Below are 18,818 nucleotides of genomic sequence, written 5' to 3' on the forward strand. Positions count from 1 at the left end.
AGAGCAGCAGGCCAGAATCGAGATTAGTAGGCTTTAATCCCTATAAACTTAGTCCTAGCTTACATGCTGTTGGCCTGATACTGAGGGAGGGGGAATTAGGCGATACCGCCTTTATTTGGGATCCAGGAGGTGGAGGGCCAACCAGGACAACGACTGCAATACAGTATTCCTCCACAACAGGCATGTGGTGCATTTCCCCCAATCTGCCACCCACCGCGCCTTCCCCAGATCCGGGAAGCGCTATCCGTGCTTCACCCCACGCAGCGGCACACACCGCCGCAAAGCGCGGCTCCCATTGGCTGAGATGCGATTGTGACCGGCCAGCATCGCGAGGGTTGATTGGTTTATTTAAGCAGGCTGTGCAATGACGTGTTCATTCCTGTTGCCTGACTCTGGCGATCCGTGATCGGCATCAACGGTGGAGTCTCCTGGTCCGGAATCGCGCCGACCCTTGGGTAGGTGGCCGGCAACCGGAGGGGGAGAGGGGGGCTGTGGGCAGGTATCTTCGTCGCTCCAGGGTAGGGAGCCGGTGTGGAAAACTGGGGTCGGTAGCCGGGCCAGGGAACCGGGGGCGGGCCTGGGTGGGGAACCTGGGTCGATAACTGTACCGGGCCGGGAAACCCGGGCGGGAAGCTGCGGGCCCGAGCCAGGCCTCGGGGGCCCGGAGCCTGGGGGGGGGGGGGGGGCCTGCGGGGCCGGGCTAAAGTCGGGCCATCCTGTGGTTCACCGTGTCGTCGTGACGTGACGCTCATGTTGTTTGTGTCCTTCGAGTACATCAAAGAGTTGTGTTTCTGAGCTGCATTCGGTTCCTATTTGCTCTTCCTCGGCTCCAATCATTTTCATCTTATCGTGTAAAGTTCTGAGGAAATATTCCTCATGGTTATCGAGCAAACCAATATTTCTGCTTCCTAAGGATCCACCTGTTACTCTTGGCTTCAGTTTCGTTTCCATTTGTTGTGTGAGGGAGTTTAGAAAAATGCAACTCAATGGAATTTCCCCCTCCTTGGAGTTTCAGTTCTGCAACTATAGCCTGCGGTTCAGAACACTTTGATGGATGTGATGAAGGTTCTTGCTTCCCATTCTGCCGGGGAGTACCATCCTTGTTTCTCCCTCATGCTCTTCGTCATTAAATCTGTTTTTGATTTCTATGGGGAAATGGTCATTTTCAATTTGGAGGTCTTCTTGATTTATACAGTTCAATTAAATTTCATAATTGTCAGGATGCAAATGGTAAGGAGGGAAGTCCAACTGGTGGCAATAGGGAGCTAAGTAGGACCTCAAAGATGAGACCTCAATGGTACATGACTGCTGTTATCATACTGATGAATACAAGTGTGGGAAGATGGGGCTTTTGAATTAATGGTTGATGGAATGGTGCTGGGGCTGTCAGCAATAAAGGATTTTTAATTCCGGGATTATTGGGAGTGGATCCAGATGATGGTAGAAGCTATATGGATTGCACCTCAGTGGGAAAGGGGGCATGTGGCAGGTGAAAGAGAGTAGAACATTGCAAGAGCTTTCGGGAATGGTTAAAGTAACTGTGGAAGATGGGAGTGAAGCTAAGGCTTTGTATAAAGAGAGCATTTGGGTAGAAAATGCAATGGTGCAATGTAACATTGGTAACAATAACCAGAGTGCAGAGTAATAAATGAGATACTGAACAAGAATTGGGGAAGTGTGCATGAAGGTACAGTTATTGTAGGTGGATAGGGAGAAACATAATGATAACGATACAGTGGAGAACGAGTGCCTAGAATGTATAAAGAATGATCAATATGTCAGCGAACCAATGAGAGAGCAGACTGGTTGATGTGCAGTGAGGCAGAGTTGTTTAGTGCTCTTGGGGTGCAAGGCGCCTTGTGGAAGAGTCACCATAATATGGTTGAATTTTCCATCAGGATGGAGAGTGGCAGTGGTAAATCAGTGACTTTGGTCCAAAACTTATTAATGAGCTGTAACTGTGCTTAAGTTGGATCAGATAGATTGATATGCTACACTTAATGGGTTGACAGGAGCTAGAAAGAGGCAGATATTTAAAGATTGTGAGGAGTCATTTCAAAAATTGCCCATGTGTAATCCATTTTAGAAAAAAAGTGGGAAGCAACTCAACCGTGGCTAAGGAGGTAAATCAGGGATAACATTAACATGAAAGAAGGTGCTCAAAGAAGCAGGAAACCAGAGGACTGGGAGAAATTTAGAATTCAGGGTCTCATAAGAAAGGAGAAAGTAGTTTACGAGAAAAAAACTTGCACAGAACGTAAAAACTGACTTACCTATCTCGGCTGCACCATTTCATCAGATGCAAGGATCGACAATGAGATAGACAACAGACTCGCCAAGGCAAATAGCGCCTTTGGAAGACTACACAAAAGAGTCTGGAAAAACAACCAACTGAAAAACCTCACAAAGATAAGCGTATACAGAGCCGTTGTCATACCCACACTCCTGTTCGGCTCCGAATCATGGGTCCTCTACCGGCACCACCTACGGCTCCTAGAACGCTTCCACCAGCGTTGTCTCCGCTCCATCCTCAACATCCATTGGAGCGCTCACACCCCTAACGTCGAGGTACTCGAGATGGCAGAGGTCGACAGCATCGAGTCCACGCTGCTGAAGATCCAGCTGCGCTGGATGGGTCACGTCTCCAGAATGGAGGACCATCGCCTTCCCAAGATCGTATTATATGGCGAGCTCTCCACTGGCCACCGTGACAGAGGTGCACCAAAGAAAAGGTACAAGGACTGCCTAAAGAAATCTCTTGGTGCCTGCCACATTGACCACCGCCAGTGGGCTGATAACGCCTCAAACCGTGCATCTTGGCGCCTCACAGTTTGGCGGGCAGCAGCCTCCTTGGAAGAAGACCGCAGAGCCCACCTCACTGACAAAAGGCAAAGGAGGAAAAACCCAACACCCAACCCCAACCAACCAATTTTCCCTTGCAATCGTTGCAATCGTGTCTGCCTGTCCCGCATCGGACTGGTCAGCCACAAACGAGCCTGCAGCTGACGTGGACTTTTTACCCCCTCCATAAATCTTCGTCCGCGAAGCCAAGCCAAAGAAAAAAAAACATGTATATAAAGAGTAAGAATCTAAAGCAATTGTGGGCTCCTTGCAGTCAGAATCAGGAAAATTCATAATGGGGGAACAAAGGGTATAGATTTTTTGGTTCTGTCTTCACTGAGGAAGATGCACATAACATTCTGGGAATACTAAGGCTGAGAGGGACTAGCATGGAGGAGGAACTGAAGGAAATTATGAAATTATTTTGGGTAAATAGATGGTGTTGAAAGTAGATTAATTGCCAGAGCCTGATACTCTGCATTGAAGACTATTTAACAAGATTGCGTGAAGTGATAATGGATGTGCTTGTGATTACTTTCCAACATTCTCCACACCGTGAATGAGTTCCTTTTGGATTGGAAGGTTGTGAATGTGATGACACTTTCTGAGAAGCACATTATAAGGAAAGCATTCTGCCTGGTATCACTGGTTATGGACGTGCCAGTGCACAGGATAAAAAACTGAGGCAGTGCCATCATGGGCATTGGTCTTCACTTCATCGAGGATATCTACATGAAGTGGTGTTTTAAGAAAGCAGCCTCCATCCTCATGGACCTTCACCACCCAGACCTGCTATCATCGGGATGGAGTTACAGGAGCCTGAAGACTAACACACAATAGTACAAAAACAGCTTCTTCCTCTCTGCCATCAGATTTCTGAATGGACAATGAACCACAGATACAACCTCCTTTTTTTTTGTACTAATTTAATTATATAAAAAATGTTATTTATAGCAATTTTTACACCTGTCATGCTGCCACAAAACAACAAATTTCATGATGCATGTTCGTGACAGTAAATTTTGACTCTGTGATAGGAGGAAAGGGAAACCGTGGAATTAAAGTCCAGTTAGTTTGTCTTCGGTAAAACCTGGCGATATTTCACTTTGGATAAGACCAGTTCTGATAATCTCATTACTGGAAGGATGCAGATACTTTCGAGAGGGTGAAGAGGAGATGTACTGGGATGTTGTCTGGATTGGTGTACCTATCTCTTGAAGCAAGATTGACAGAGCTTTTCTCTTTGGAGTGACAAAGGGAGAAAGGTGACTTTTGAGGCCTACAAGATGACGAGGGGCGGCCAGCACCATTTTCCTGGAGCAACAATAGCAAATGCCAGAGAACATGTATTTGAGGTAAACTTTCCTTGTAAATGCTCTTCTGACCTCCTTTCACTGCAATTGGCAGCACGCATTCTTCTCAAGGAGCAGCTGTAATTCGCATTAACAATCTTAAAATCTCCTGGGAACTCGAAGTCAGGCTAGCTGTAATCCAGAGGTCTTAAAGGGCCAGGCCACCTCCAAGGCTGAAAACATGGCAACTCTACCATCCATGCTGCCAGAAAGTCCTTTCCTGGACCCAAAAGAATGACAACATGAAGAGAGAATGTCAGCACCTCTACTTTCTCAGGAGTTTGTGGGATTTGGTGTGACATCAGAAATCTTGGCAAATTTCTACAGATGTGTGGTGACCAGCTTCATTGGTATGGAGAGACCTATACCTCTGAGCAGAGAGCCTTGAAAAAGGTAGGGGACGCAGTCTAGTACGTCACGGGCAAAACCCTCCCCACCATTAAAAACATCCACCGAGAACTCCGTCATTGGAGAGCAGCAGCAATCATCAGGGATCCACACCATCAAGGGCAAACTCAATCAGGGACTCATTTCAGGACCCTTACTCTGCATATTATTGAATACTTGTTTTCTGTATTGCAGTTTGTTTATGAAATTAACTGATCAGATACCTTAAATCTTTATTTGACAGGATTTCAGGTTTATTATAAGTACACACATGAGATCACATACAACCCCTGAGATTCTTTATCCTGCAGGCGAGGAGAATTACCACTTATTGGCAGTGTAACAAAAACAGACTCAATGTATACAAGTAAACAAATAAAGAAATGTGAACAAACTGCAATAGGGAGGAAAAAAATCAATAAAATGCAAAAGTAAGAGTCCTTAAATGAGACCTGGATTAAGTTTGTTGAGTCTGATGGTGGAGGGTTAGCAGCTGTTCCTGAACCTGGTGGTGCAAGTCTTGTGACACTATCTCTTTCCTGATGCTATCAGTGAGAATAGTGTGTGTGCTGGGTGGTCTGGATCCTTGATTGCTGCGTTCCATAGAGACAAGTGGTTCTCAACCTTTTTCTTTCCACTTTAAGTATTCCCTCTGCCATAGATGGTCTGTGATTAGTGGGGGATTGCTTAAGGTGGTATGTGAGTGGAAAGAATAAGTTTGAAACCACTGTTTTAATCGTACCTAATTGACTCGTTATATGCAGTTTCATAACTCAAAGGAAATGGGCCAATGACCATTTTTCTGAAGCAAAATATTTCAGTAACAATTGGGTCTAGAGCAGTGATTCTCAACCTTCCCTTCCTACTCACTTATCACCTTAAGCGATCCTATGCTAATCACAGAGCGCTGATGGCATAGGGATTACTTTGCGAGTGAAAAGGAAAAGGTTGAGAACCACTGGTTGGTGTATTGGTGTCCCTATACCAGACCACGATGCTGGTCAGGTTTTCCAACATCACACCAAACCTCCACAAGCTCCTGAGGAAGTCGTGTATTGAGACTGGTAGCAGACCTCACTGCTTACCGACTCTGAAATCTATTTCTGCAGGCATGTATATTTATAAACACACAAACAAGCTGTTAACAAAAAAAAATTCAATCAACCCATTAAGACCTTTAATATGCTTTTGGTAAATTAAGATCTTAGTTTTGTCTCATGTGAAGAAGGATGTGTCAATAATCACTGTTCACGTCCTTGACTCTGATTAGGGCTACAACTTGGTCTCTAAATAATATCTTGCTGAACAGATGCAGACAGTTAAAACGGCTATTTGCCAACTATGTTTGTGTCGATGTCAAAGTTATCAGCATGAATTTTCTTTCACAGATCAGTGCTAATTGTGTAAGTGACAACATTAATCTTTTCATAACATTACTTCCACAGTTTCCACCACTTTTTTACATTTGCCTCTTTTGTACACGTATCTTTTCTTAAGTACAGGTTTTTGCACTACCAATAAGTTTAAATTTTACCTAGCCTGCAGGAACAAGAATCTTAGATTTATATGTGATGTCAAGTATGTACTCTGATAATAAATCTGAACTTGAGTGGAGGAAAAGTTTAGGGGAGATGTCAGAAGTACTTTTTTATTTAAACGCAAAGAGTGGTGGGTGCCTGGAATGCATTTTCAGGCGTGGTGATGGAATCTGGTGCAGTAGTCATTCAGGAGACTCTTGGATAGGCAGATATATGCCAGAAAAAAAATAGATGAGGTTGTTGTAGAGTAGGTTTGCATAGGGCAGCACAACGTTGTTGGTTGAAGGTCTATGTTCAGTCATGGGGAAAATGCTGGAATTGATAATTGAAGGTGTCATTACTGTGCACTTGGAGAGGAGTTACAGGATTTGTCTGTCAGACATAAATTTGCAGAAAAGGAAATCATTCTTGACAAACCTTTTTTTTTAAAAAAAAAAAGAGGATTTTAACCAGTAGAATGGACACGAGTTGATGTGGAGTATTTGGATTTTCAAAAGGCTTTTAATTAGGTCTTCCTGAAATGACTGATGTGCAAAATTAGAGAACCTGGTATGCCAGGTAAAGAACTGGTTGGCAAGCAGGAAGCAGAGCGTGGTAATAAATATGGGTCCTTTTCAGATTGGCAAGCATAGTGCTGGGACCCCAGCTATTTACAGCATTTATTGATTATCTGGGCAAAAGAATTGTATTTAGTATCTCTAAATATGTCGATGACACTAAGCTGTGTAAAATGGAGTTAACCGGGCAATTTGCATGGTTAGCGACCCAATTATGTGGCAATTTGAAAGGGTCCTGACCTGGTCAATCCAGTCAGAACCATCCAGGTCCCTGATCTACCTCAGAAGTTGGCAGTGTTTCCAGTAAAACTTACCCGGGTGTCCTGCTCCTGTGGTTTGAAAAGGGGAATGGCTGACCTGGTTACTCTGGTGATGTCAGCGCTTGTGTACAGGAGGTGCTGGCTGAGGTGCTGCTGCTGCATTCTGGGTTATGGGGGGGTTAAGGGAGAAAATGGGGGGCTGTGATCCAGTGGAGAGTGGTCACTGATGTGGGGGTGGGAGAGAGAGAGAGAGAGAGGTAATTGACGTGGTGCGGGGGGGGCGGAGAGAGAGAGAGGGGTAATTGACGTGGTGCGGGGGGGAGAGAGAGAGAGAGGGGTAATTGACGTGGTGCGGGGGGAGAGAGAGGGGTAATTGACGTGGTGCGGGGGGGAGAGAGAGAGGGGTAATTGACGTGGAGCGGGGGGGGAGGGGGGAGAGGTCGCTGCCACGATTGGGATGAGGGGGGGCTGTGATCTGCTGCTGCAAACGCTGCTTTGGTTCATGGTGACTGCTCAATGCGAGAGTGCGGGAGCAGTGGCTGTCTTCCTTGCCCATATTTCCCCCACGCCACTGGAATTGTACTGCCAGAGCGGTTCCAGTGGCATGGGGGAATTATGTGAAAGGAAGACAGCCATTTCTCCTGCATTGAGCCTTCACCGTGAACCTGGAGTGGGATACCGCGGCATCAATCACCCTCCACCCACCCCACCCAGTGTGCTGCAGTTTGATAGGACCCACTGGTGAGAATTCCAAGGGGGTGTTGGGTAACCTGGACAGGTTAGAAGAGTGGACAAATGCATGGCTGATGAAATATAATGTTGCTAAATATGATATTCACTTTGGTCACCTTTTGTATAATCTGTTCACAGGTTAATTCTAAGGAGTAAGTGTAGCTTGACCTGGGTGCTGTGCTGTATCTGTCAGTGAAGGTTGTAATGTAGGCACAGCAGGTGGTGAAGAAAGCAAACAGCATGTTGGCCTTTATTGCAAGAGATGTGGAATATGGAGAAGCAGTGAGGTCTAACTGAGTTGTAGAGGGCCTTCGTGAGACCACGCCTTGAGTATTGTGTGCAGTTTTGGTTTCCTAATCAGAGATTTATGAAGAAGGACTGGATCAACTTGGGCTATGCGTGTTGGACTTTAGCAGAATGGAAAAGTATAAAATTCTAACAGGAAGAGAAATGTTCCCCATATTGGCAAAGCTTTGAATCAAGGGGTCACATTCTAAGGAAAAGGGGCAATTCATTTAGGATTGAGGCAAGGAGAAACTTGTTCACTCTGGGAGTTCTGAACTTGTAGAATGTCCTACCACAAAGTTGTTGAGGCAAGTTCATGAAATGTATTCAAAAGGAAGTTAGATGGATGTGGCCCTTATGGGTAAAAGAAGGGTACCGAAGTCGTATCATACCCCTGATCATACAGAATAGTGCAGCAGGCTTTGAGCTGAATGGCCTTGTAATTTTCTGTTTCAGTGAAGTCAGTTAAAATTAATGATTTTTTAAATCCTGATTGCACTCAGCATTTATAGCAAGATAGATGACTTGTGTCTACAAATGATTCGTACATAGTGCATTGGGTCTCAATAGTTGCTAGACTGTACTGCAGAGTGCAGTATTGAAGAATGATTAGTTTTTTTAGTAAAGATACTGCAATAACCATGTGATCTTGATATAAATTGAACACCACCTTAAAGATGAGTTCATAAAGTATTCAAGAGGGATTCTTGGATCAATATATTTGCAACTAACTAGGAAGTAGGCTATAGTGTCCCCCAGGGGTGGGGGGGGGGGGAAGTAAGCATGGTAAAATTTCAAATTTGTTTGAAGGTGAGACATTTGTGTTTGAAGCTAGAATCCTTCCTTTTCTTTAAAAAAAAGCAATAGCAATGGTTTGGGGACAGAGTTTGCTGAAATTATCTGGGGAAAAAAAATAAAGGATATATGGTAGATCAGCTGTGGCATATGTTTAAGAGAATATTTTATAAATTCCAGCTAATCTGTATTAATTTATTTTTAGAAAATAAAGATGTGCTTTATCCTCACTTTTTAAGGCAAGAGTGCAATAGCAAATAATATAAATTTTAAATTGAATATTATTAAAACTTAAATAATATAAAATATAGAAGGTGGCTTAGAACATAAAACAGTGCAAGACGGGAACAGACCCTCCAGACTGTGTCTGCACCAGATATGATGCCAGTTAAACTTTGCTGCTTGCACTTGACACATATCTTTTAAACTCCTTGCATATTCATGTGTCTATCTGAAGTGTCTTGAATGTTAACATGTTATCTCCTTCCGAAACTATTCCTGGCAGCCTGTTTCAGACATTGAGCAATTTGTAAAATAAAGGTTTGTCTGCACATCTTTAAACTCTTCTCTCCTCCTCCCACCTCATCTTAAACATGTCTCAGAAAACAACTGAGTGTGGCTTCCCCAAAGTATGAAATTGCTGAAACAGGATTTATTTTTATACTCAGTCATGACCAATGAAGGTGGGCATACCATACACCTATATCATCCTGTCCACTTGTGGCCTCTTTCAAGGATCTATGGAGCGGAATCCCGCCCCCCCACCCCTGGCCAAATACCTCTGGACATCAATGCATTTTGCAGTCCTGCTATTAATGTTATGTTTCCCCTGTCCATTTGAACTCTCAAAGTGCAACATCTCATACTTTTTCAGGTGAAACACTGTATGCCATTTGATGGTCCTCCAGACTGTCCACAGCTCCATGAATCTTGATTTCCTCTGCAAGCTTACTAAACCACATACCTACTTGTTCATCGGTTATTTGTTTCCATGGTGTGAGGGTCCCCATACTGTTGCCTGCGGCTCATCGCTGTCATGGGCCTCCAGCCAGAATAATACCCACCACTTCCCTCAGTCTTCTATGGGCAGATTCAGAATCCATTCATTATGGATCCCATCCATCTGCACCTTCTGGGTCAGACTACAGAGATACCTTGTCTTGTGCCTTGCTGAAGTAAATGGACAACATCCACTCACCTGCATTACCCATCTTTGCCACCTTCTTGAAATAGTCAATCAAGTTTGTAAGAACATGGTGACTTGGAGGTGGAGGTACAGCTACATAGTTCCATGAAAAAACATGTAACAGATAGACAGATGATGAAATTGTTTGGCACATTTGCCTTCCATCAGTCAAAGCAAAATAAAATTAACTTATTAAATTTTATAAATTTAGACATGCAGCATGGGAGCAGGCTATTTCAGCCCATGAATATGTGCTACCCGATTAACTTACACCCCCAATATATTTCAAACAGTGGGAGGAAACTGGAGTCTCCAGGGAAAAAACATGCAGACACAGGGAGAATGTACCAACTCCTTAACAGCGTGGGTTTTGAACCCCAGATACTGGCTCTGTAACCGCATTGTGCTAACTGCTACACCAACTGTGCTGCCCGTGGGCAGGGACATCATTTCAGAATTGAACAAGATGTTGAGGAATCCACCCCTGGTGTATTTTGTGCAGTTCTGATCACCTTTTAACAGGAAATATGAAATTAATCTGGTAAGGATGCTGAAAAGATCCACAAAGATGTTACTGAGGCTTGAATTATTATAAGGCTGAGACCTTGTAGAGTGGTAGGGAAATCTGGAAGTAGAGTGCATGCATTTTCAGGTGAGAGGAAAATATTAAAAGGATCATGAGAGGCCATTCACACATAGGATGGTGGATGGATGGAACTATCAGAAGAAGTGGTAGTTATTTAATTTGGACGTGTACAGCATGGTAGCAGGCTCTTCTGGCCCACAAGCCCATGCTGCCCAAATACCCCAATTAAGTTACAACCTCCACACATTTTGAAGGGTGGAAGGAGACTGGAGCACCCAGATAAAACCCACATGTAGATGGAGAGAATGCACAAACTGCTTACTGACAGTGCTGGATTTGAACCTGTGTCGCTGGCACTGTAATAGCGTTGTGTTGAACGGTGACATCCATTTAAATGACATTTTTAGATTTGTAGTTACTTGGGAAAAGTATTGAGGTAGGTAATGTTGGTAACTGGGACTTGGACAGCATAGTTAAGTTTGGCCAAAGGGCTCTGTGACGGGCTCACTGAAGTTGCCGACCTTTTCAGGTCTTTTTAGGTCTTTGTCTTTCCTGAGTATATACCAATGAAAGAAAAACATTTAAGACCTCTCCCTTCTCTTGGCTCCATACAAAGCCAACACTCTGATCTTTAAGGGGACCAATTTTGTCCCTTATCCTTTTGCTCTTAATATAACTGTAGAAACCCTTAGGGTTTTCCTTCACATTGTCTATCAAAGCAACCTCGCGTTTCATTTTAGCCTCCTGATTTCTTTCTTGAGGATTTTCTTGCATTTTTTATACTCTAGAACACACATGTCAAACTCTGGCCCGCGGACCAAATTTGCCCTGCGATATAATTATATTTGGCCCGCAAGATCATTTTAAAAATGTATTACAGGTGGCCCGCCCTGCAGCGAGAGACGATGCTGTTTTTTGGTAATGTCACCCCCACCATCCTCCCTCCCCCTTCATTGCACATCCTTCCCCATTGTAACACGAGAAATTGTAACACGAGAAGTCTGTCGATGTCATCAGCCGGCAAGCCAATTGGAAGGCTCCCCGCACAACCAGTCACTTCTCCCACCTGTTGAGTGGTGCGGCGGATGGGCCGTGATTTCCTGTCGGCGCGACGGGCATGGCAGGCTGCGCACGGCCCCCGGGCAGCGTGAGCCCCGCGCGACTGGCACCGGACGGTCCTTCCACAGCGCGAGCACACTTCTCCCGGTTGCCACGGCCTTCAGCGCTTGCACCTGCGCGGAACCCAGGGACGGCTGGTTCGGCCCTGCACGTGAAAAGAGATGGTGGCTGTCCGCAAAGGCTGATCGGCAGCGCGCTGGGCCTGAGTGGGTGGGTAAGCAGGGGTGGGCAGAGGGTATAGGTGAGGAGTAATGGGCAGGGGAAAGTTATGGTGGTGCAAGGGGCAGTTAGAGGGAGGGATGAGTAGAAGGAGGGGTGGATAGGGAAGAGGTAAAAGGGGAGGGGCAGGGCAAGTAGGGGAGGGGTGATTAGAGGGTGAGAGGGAGGAACAGGTTGAGGGGAGAGGCAGTAGAGGGGCGTGTATAGGATGGGGTGGGTAGAGGCAGAGTGAGTGGAGTGAGGGGTGAGTAGAGGTTGGGTAAAGGACTGGTCAGGTAGAGGGATGGTGAGTCGAGGGTGAATAGAGGCCTAGAGCCTGAGGAGTGAGCAGGAAATGCTGAGTCCTGATGCAGGCCAAAATGGACACAGCCTGTGAATGCTGACTACATCTCCACAGGGACCAAATATGTTTCCCTCAGGTCAAGCAAAGAGTGAACTTGAGCTACCTACTCCTGACCTGTAACATTAAGCTCCTAAAGTTGTATCCTAAAGTTTAACATTACATATGTTGAAAGAAGAGAAAACGTGCAGATGTTGAAAATTTTCAATAAATATTTAGTTCGGCCCTCGACTTAGTCCAAATTTTTAATTTTGGCCCTCCGTGAATTTGAGTTTGACACCCCTGCTCTAGAACCTCATTGCTCCATGTTGCCTATACTGGTTAAACATCTCTCTTCTGAACCAGATCCCCAATATCTCCCAAAAACCAAGGTTCCCTATTCCTTCTAACCTTTTATTCTGTCAGGAACATACAAACTCTCTACTCTCAGAATGTCACCTTTGAAGCTCCTCCACTTACATCACACTTCCTTGCCTGAAAATAATTTATCCTAATCCAAGCATTCAAGATCCTTTCTCATTTCCTCAAAATTGCAACCTGATGCCCAGACCATTCCTTTTCCATAATTAACTAGAAAGTAATGGCATTATGATCACTGGTCCCAAAATGTTCCCCCACCTGTCTGGTTTACTAATAGGAGATCCAGAGTTTCTTTCTCTCTCTCACACACACACACACACACACACACACACACACACACACACACACACACACACACACACACACACACACACACACACACACACACACACACACACACGAGGTGCTTCCAGTGAAATATCCTTTTTAGACATGTGCCAACCAAAGCCCTTCTCAGGTGTCGGGGACATGAAGCAAGTGAAGCTCACAGAGTTTAAATAACTTTTTCTGTGTCAGCTGACTCGTAACTCTCTGGTCACTATCAAAGCACAGTATTTCTTCTGCAAGTAGAACCTATTTCGTGGGTCAGTTGAATAAAAATGACCTTCACTCTTTTGGTCAGTGGTATTTCTCATTCCTCAATAACAAACATGAGGAAATCAGACATATTGTCGATAACCACATATGATGTCTATAACCATGTATAAGGCCAGTCCATCACAGTATTTCTTCAGAGCTATTTGCTCTTATCCTATCTCCTTAAAATGGCTCCTGAGCAAAGCTCTGCACGGCTTCTGCAATTATGCTGGTCACATGGTCTCTACACCTGGGATTTCCAGGGCCTTTCTTCTAACTCTGAAAATGTATCCACTTTAGGAATATGCTGTTGAAACCTTGCTGCCAATTTCACAGATACTCCAAAAACCTCCAGGCTTTTGTTAAATTTCTTCTCTTAAAGTGGCAGTCCAACACAAATGAAAATGAACTGAAAAATGACAGCTTGTCACTATATATATATCTATAGATAGATATAGAGATAGATATAGAGATAGATATAGAGATAGATATAGAGATAGATATAGAGATAGATATAGAGATAGATATAGAGATAGATATAGAGATAGATATAGAGATAGATATAGAGATAGATATAGAGATAGATATAGAGATAGATATAGAGATAGATATAGAGATAGATATAGAGATAGATATAGAGATAGATATAGAGATAGAGATAGAGATAGAGATAGAGATAGAGATAGAGATAGAGATAGAGATAGAGATAGAGATAGAGATAGAGATAGAGATAGAGATAGAGATAGAGATATCTATATATATATATATATATATAGATATAGAAAACTTTCCTGAACACATTTGACAAACTCCAAGCCATCCAGCCTTTTACTGCATGTACCAATCCTCTCTTCCTTGGTGGAGAAACTATTCAAATTTGGAAAATTTTCAGCTGTTGGCCCTTGACCTCTTCAGGTTTTGTTTAACTTGTAAAACTTGTCAAGACACCCCTTAGAGTTTGTAATCAGCTTGCCATTGACAGCATCTAATTTAAACTGTGTTCACAGCTTCTGCAGATTGAATCCAAGGTTCTTCCATTCCATTCACTTTGGTTGAGGGATCCAAACAATGCTGCCATTGCAGTCTATTCTAAGTTGGAGTCATTTGAAGAGACTCTTGCACATGTTTTCCTCTGTCCATGCAAGTTGTATCCTGTCTGTGATGAGAAGCTCTGTCGTGGTCTTTTGATGTTGGTCAAAATGAAAAAGTTCTTTAACTTCAGCTGAGAACAGTGGGCCAGTCTGTCCATTCAAAATTTCATCATGCTGTCTGTATTGATTGTATTACATAAATTTTTATCCAAAAGCAGTTGACTGCCTAATGTTGTATTGAGAGCACATTTTTCAATATAAGGAAAGGAGCATTAACCTGTTGGTTGAAACAGAAGTGAGATATTTGTAATTGTTTTAACCTTCAACCCACCCCAACAAAATTATCACTTTGTTTTGCATCGTGTACAACTAATATTTTCCTTGTTGACATCCAGCATTTTTGGGTATCCCTTTACCATGATTGGCCCTTGGATCCTCTCTGATTTTTGTGAAGCCTCCAACATCAGGGGTCAGTGGAGCTGGATTTGGTTATTTTTCATTGAGACACTGACTTTTTGCTTAATTTATCAAGTTTGGATGTTGCATAAATAAATTAAATAAATTACAGGAATATTCAAATTGTCTCTATCAACACCTGCCATTAAATAAGACCTCATCATATCAAGTTTCCTGTTATTTCAAAAAAAAATTTCTGTCCGAGCCTTATTATCTGTACTTGTCCCACACTATTACATTTTACCCATCTTTTTTAAAAAAAAAATTGAACTGATGTCGAACATTTCCATTGTAGAAGGTTAAGAAGCTGCAGTGATTCAATATGACTGGCAAATTCTAAAAGTTACGGGTAGATGCTGGATAACTTCATTATCTGAATTGATCCATTACATCCTGTGCTTTTATATCAAGAAAAAAATCAAGTACATAATGTACATTTGATGCTGGATAACTTTGGAATTAATTTCAAGATTATTCAAGTTATTCATTTTGCCTAAGTGTTTCTAAGTCATTGGGTGATGTTGCTAATTGGAGTATTTGAATTCTGTAAATCACAGTAATTTTAGAAACTAATTACAAACTGTAAGATAATTCTTATTGTTTCTGTGCAGGTTTCCATAAAGTAAATTGTTAGCCATGAAAAATCAAGATTCTGAAAGCAATTTCAGCCCACCTGTTGATGGTCTTGAGACTACACTGGTGGATGTCACTGCAGATGAGGGAGCAGATGCTTTTGGAGGAGAGAATAATCTGAGTGTTGTGGAATCTGCTGGACTTGAAACTATTTGTCAAACAATTGAAAAATCTGGTGGTGAGAAAAGCCTTGTTCAAAAACATGTTGATGTAAAAGCCAGTGAAGACGTTCTGAAACAAACAACAGGAAATAGCAGTGGGGAATCGTTAATTGTCCAAGAGTCTTCAACATCTGATGTCTCAGATGAGCTTAGCAGACAGCTTGAAGACATTCTAAACACCTATTGCTGCAATCTGGCTGATCATAGTTCTGTGCAGCCTGAGGAATCTCCTGAAATGGAAGAGCTAGAAAAATGCTCCAACAGCGAGTGTCTAAGAAATGGTGTGCGAGAGATAGAATGTGGGGTGATGCATGAAGTGATTGAAAAGGTTGTGAAGGCTGATGCTCATGTGAAAGAGAATGGAGATGCATCAAACAATAAAGATCAGAAAAAAACAACAGAAAAGAAGAAAACTAAAGCACTCGGTAAGTCAAATTTCTCTTAGTTAAAGAAATGTCTCCAGTGCAACATTGCAGTTTACTGAATTAGGTTGAGCCCAATTAATTTTTTTTTTCATTTAAGATGGGGCTATTGCCAATTATTCAAATGAGAATGATGAAAATAGATCATTTGTGCATCGAACAGAACAGGAACAGGCCTTTTTTCCCCCACAACATCTATGCCACCCATAATGCCAATCGAGCTAATTCCACCTGGTCTGCATCTCTTTATTCCCTGCCTCTTCATGTGTTAATTTAAATTAATAGAGGTTGCTTTTGTATCTTCTTCCACAACCTCTCTGATAGCACATTCTGGGCACTGACCTATCTTTGTATATGTGGGCCTTCAGCCCAGGATGTTTGTGCCAGACACGACAACAATTTAAACTAAATCTCTTCTGCGTACATTTAATCCACATTCCTCCATTCCAGTATTTTTGTGTAAAGGTAAAGGCCTCTCTGTTGCTACTGTCATATCAGTTTCCATCATGTCCCCAGGGCATTTTCAGGGAAATATTTTGGTGCATGTTTTGTCTGTCAGGAATGAGAGAACTGAGTTGACTAGCTTACTGAAATATTGACCAAGAAGCACAAAAAGTTTAAACTTTCTAAAAGTGTTGGTACAAACAGTAGCAGACCATCCACGTCTTTGAGCCTGTTTTTCATAACTGATCCTTTATAAATGCAGTGCTGCTGCCCCTAGCTATAACAGTCAAAAGATCTCTAGATGTTTTTTTTTTAAATCATTCTTCTCAAATATATTCACTCACTTGCCAGCAGAAAATTCTGAATCTTAAAAAAAAATTCACTTCTCAGACCAAAATGTTTGAGACTGTGACCTTTGTTTTTCACTCATCTCTGCTCACGACAAGGAGAAATATCCTAGCCCTAGAAAATGGTTGATATGTTCTCAGGTCACAGATACACAGAAAACTTCTTTACTTGTGGGACCCAGCATGCTGCAACAGCTGGCATACATGAAGGGGAAACATGGCTGGTGTCTCACTTTTTCTTCAACTGGAGGAATCATTTTTAAACTAACTTCAGAAACACTTGTATTCTCATACACTCAGGCTTAGTTGAATAAAGTTGATGAAATCACTTTTATTTCAATTGGTATCCGTGCTGCTTGGCTTGATAGGATTTGATATTGAAATTTAATTTTCATTGGTCACGTGTACTGCCTATGTATACATTGGGACAAGTTTATTCAGGATATTATTCCCTGTTCTATAACATACCTGCATTATAGCCAGTAGCATATTGAACATTCGATTAAATGTGGTTCTGTTAACTGTTTCTCACCTTGATGCTACTCTGTGGCAGTGTCATTCCAAAACATCCCAAATGTGTGCTGCTTGAAGTCAGCTCAAATATTGAACATCTTGCTTCGTCCCTGTAGTCACTATAATATCAGAAAGCTTGTTTAATGTCCAGTGCATGAACAGAATTTTTCTAAATTGAGCATGGCAAGACCTGTTGGACCAAATTATTCTCGTTCGCCAATATCAATGCTCTTGCTCCCTGCATTCCTGGAGCAGAGGGATATGCATTGGGCTAACTCTGTGCCAGTGAAACCTTGGCTGTGCATTGGCTTCTTGGAATGCCCACACAGTGTTTGGCGCATGACAAAACTTTACATGTCCAAAAAATTAGCTTTTTGTAAAACACAATTTTTAAATATCTGCTGGATATTTATTTCAGTAATAAGATTCAAAACACAAAATTGTGGAATAAAAATGAAAATCATATTTGGAGATGATATTCCTGGAGGATTGTCTAGTGAGGCTGAGATGTGTGGAATTGAGGATTGTACTTTTGGCACCCCCACCCCTCCCCTCAATCCAAAAATAGTCAGTGGGAATTGGAGGAGCAAATATGTATGGAAATTGTGGTTCTTTTCAAGAATCAAGTTTTTAGGGAAGGTGATTTTAACTTTCCAAATATAACCTTAGATTGCCTTGATACTTATAAAGCTTATTACAACCATGTTGTACTTGTCCCTGAAATAACTCGTAAACTTTGCCATTTAAAGTTGGGTGGCATGGTTAGTGTAGCAGTTAGCACAACACTGCTTCAGTGCTCGTGATTGCGACGAGGATTTGAATCCAGCGCTGTTTGTAAGAAGTTTGTATGTTCTCCTAGTGTCTGCGTAGGTTTTCCCTGGGGACTCTGGTTTCCTCCCCACCCTTCAAAAGGTACTGGGGGTTGTAGGTTAATTGGGTGTAATGGGTGGGGGGGGGGGGGGGTTGTAAGTTGATTGGGCGACATGGGCTCGTGGGCCAAAATGAACTGTTACCGTCCTATTTGTCTAAATTAAATAATATTCAAAGCTGTTGGGAAAAAAAAAGTTTGTTTCAGGTGATGGTAGTGGGTGACATGAAAATAGATGGGAGGGCATGTGATAAGAATTTTAGAATTTTGCAACTGGATCTGGATAGGTTGAGTAAATGTATGAAATTGTGGCAAATGGAGTTTAACACACAAAGCTTGAGTTCTTACAACTACCAGTAAGTGAGAGGAGTCTTTCTTTCTTCAATATTTTTATTAAAATTGAAATTTCACATCCAAAAATACAGAGTACATATGGATATGTGTTAAAAATTCAAAAGCTACATTACACTTATGCAAATCATAGAATTTCATCCAAGGTACTCCACATTTTAATCAAACAGATTATATTGTATTGATTTTTTTTTAAAAAGGGAAAATCTAAACCCACTACCAAGAAAGAATCTGTTTGCCAAAAAAAATTCTTATCAGACTGATAAATTAACTCAATAGTCAACATTTCTACTTTCATAACAAATCAAAAATTATAAAAGTAATTTAAAAAGGGTCCCCACAGTGTTTGAAAATTTAAATTCAAATTTAAAATTGAGCATCTAATCCAAGTTTAAATAT

At 42.3% G+C, this 18,818-nt stretch overlaps 1 protein-coding gene across 1 annotated transcript in view; it reads left to right on the forward strand.

Annotated features, from left to right (window-relative positions):
* Positions 1-348: 348 nt before the first annotated feature.
* The window catches only part of LOC138741256 (alpha-taxilin-like), a 41,604-nt gene continuing 23,134 nt past the window's right edge, over positions 349-18,818 (forward strand). The window contains exons 1-2 of the mRNA XM_069895045.1: positions 349-455; positions 15,292-15,899. Coding sequence (XP_069751146.1) covers positions 15,317-15,899 — 583 coding nt within the window. The 5' untranslated portion in view covers positions 349-455; positions 15,292-15,316. The remainder of the gene's footprint in view (positions 456-15,291; positions 15,900-18,818) is intronic.

The sequence above is a fragment of the Narcine bancroftii genome, chromosome 8 (genome assembly GCF_036971445.1).
Source record: "Narcine bancroftii isolate sNarBan1 chromosome 8, sNarBan1.hap1, whole genome shotgun sequence".
NCBI lineage: Eukaryota > Metazoa > Chordata > Chondrichthyes > Torpediniformes > Narcinidae > Narcine > Narcine bancroftii.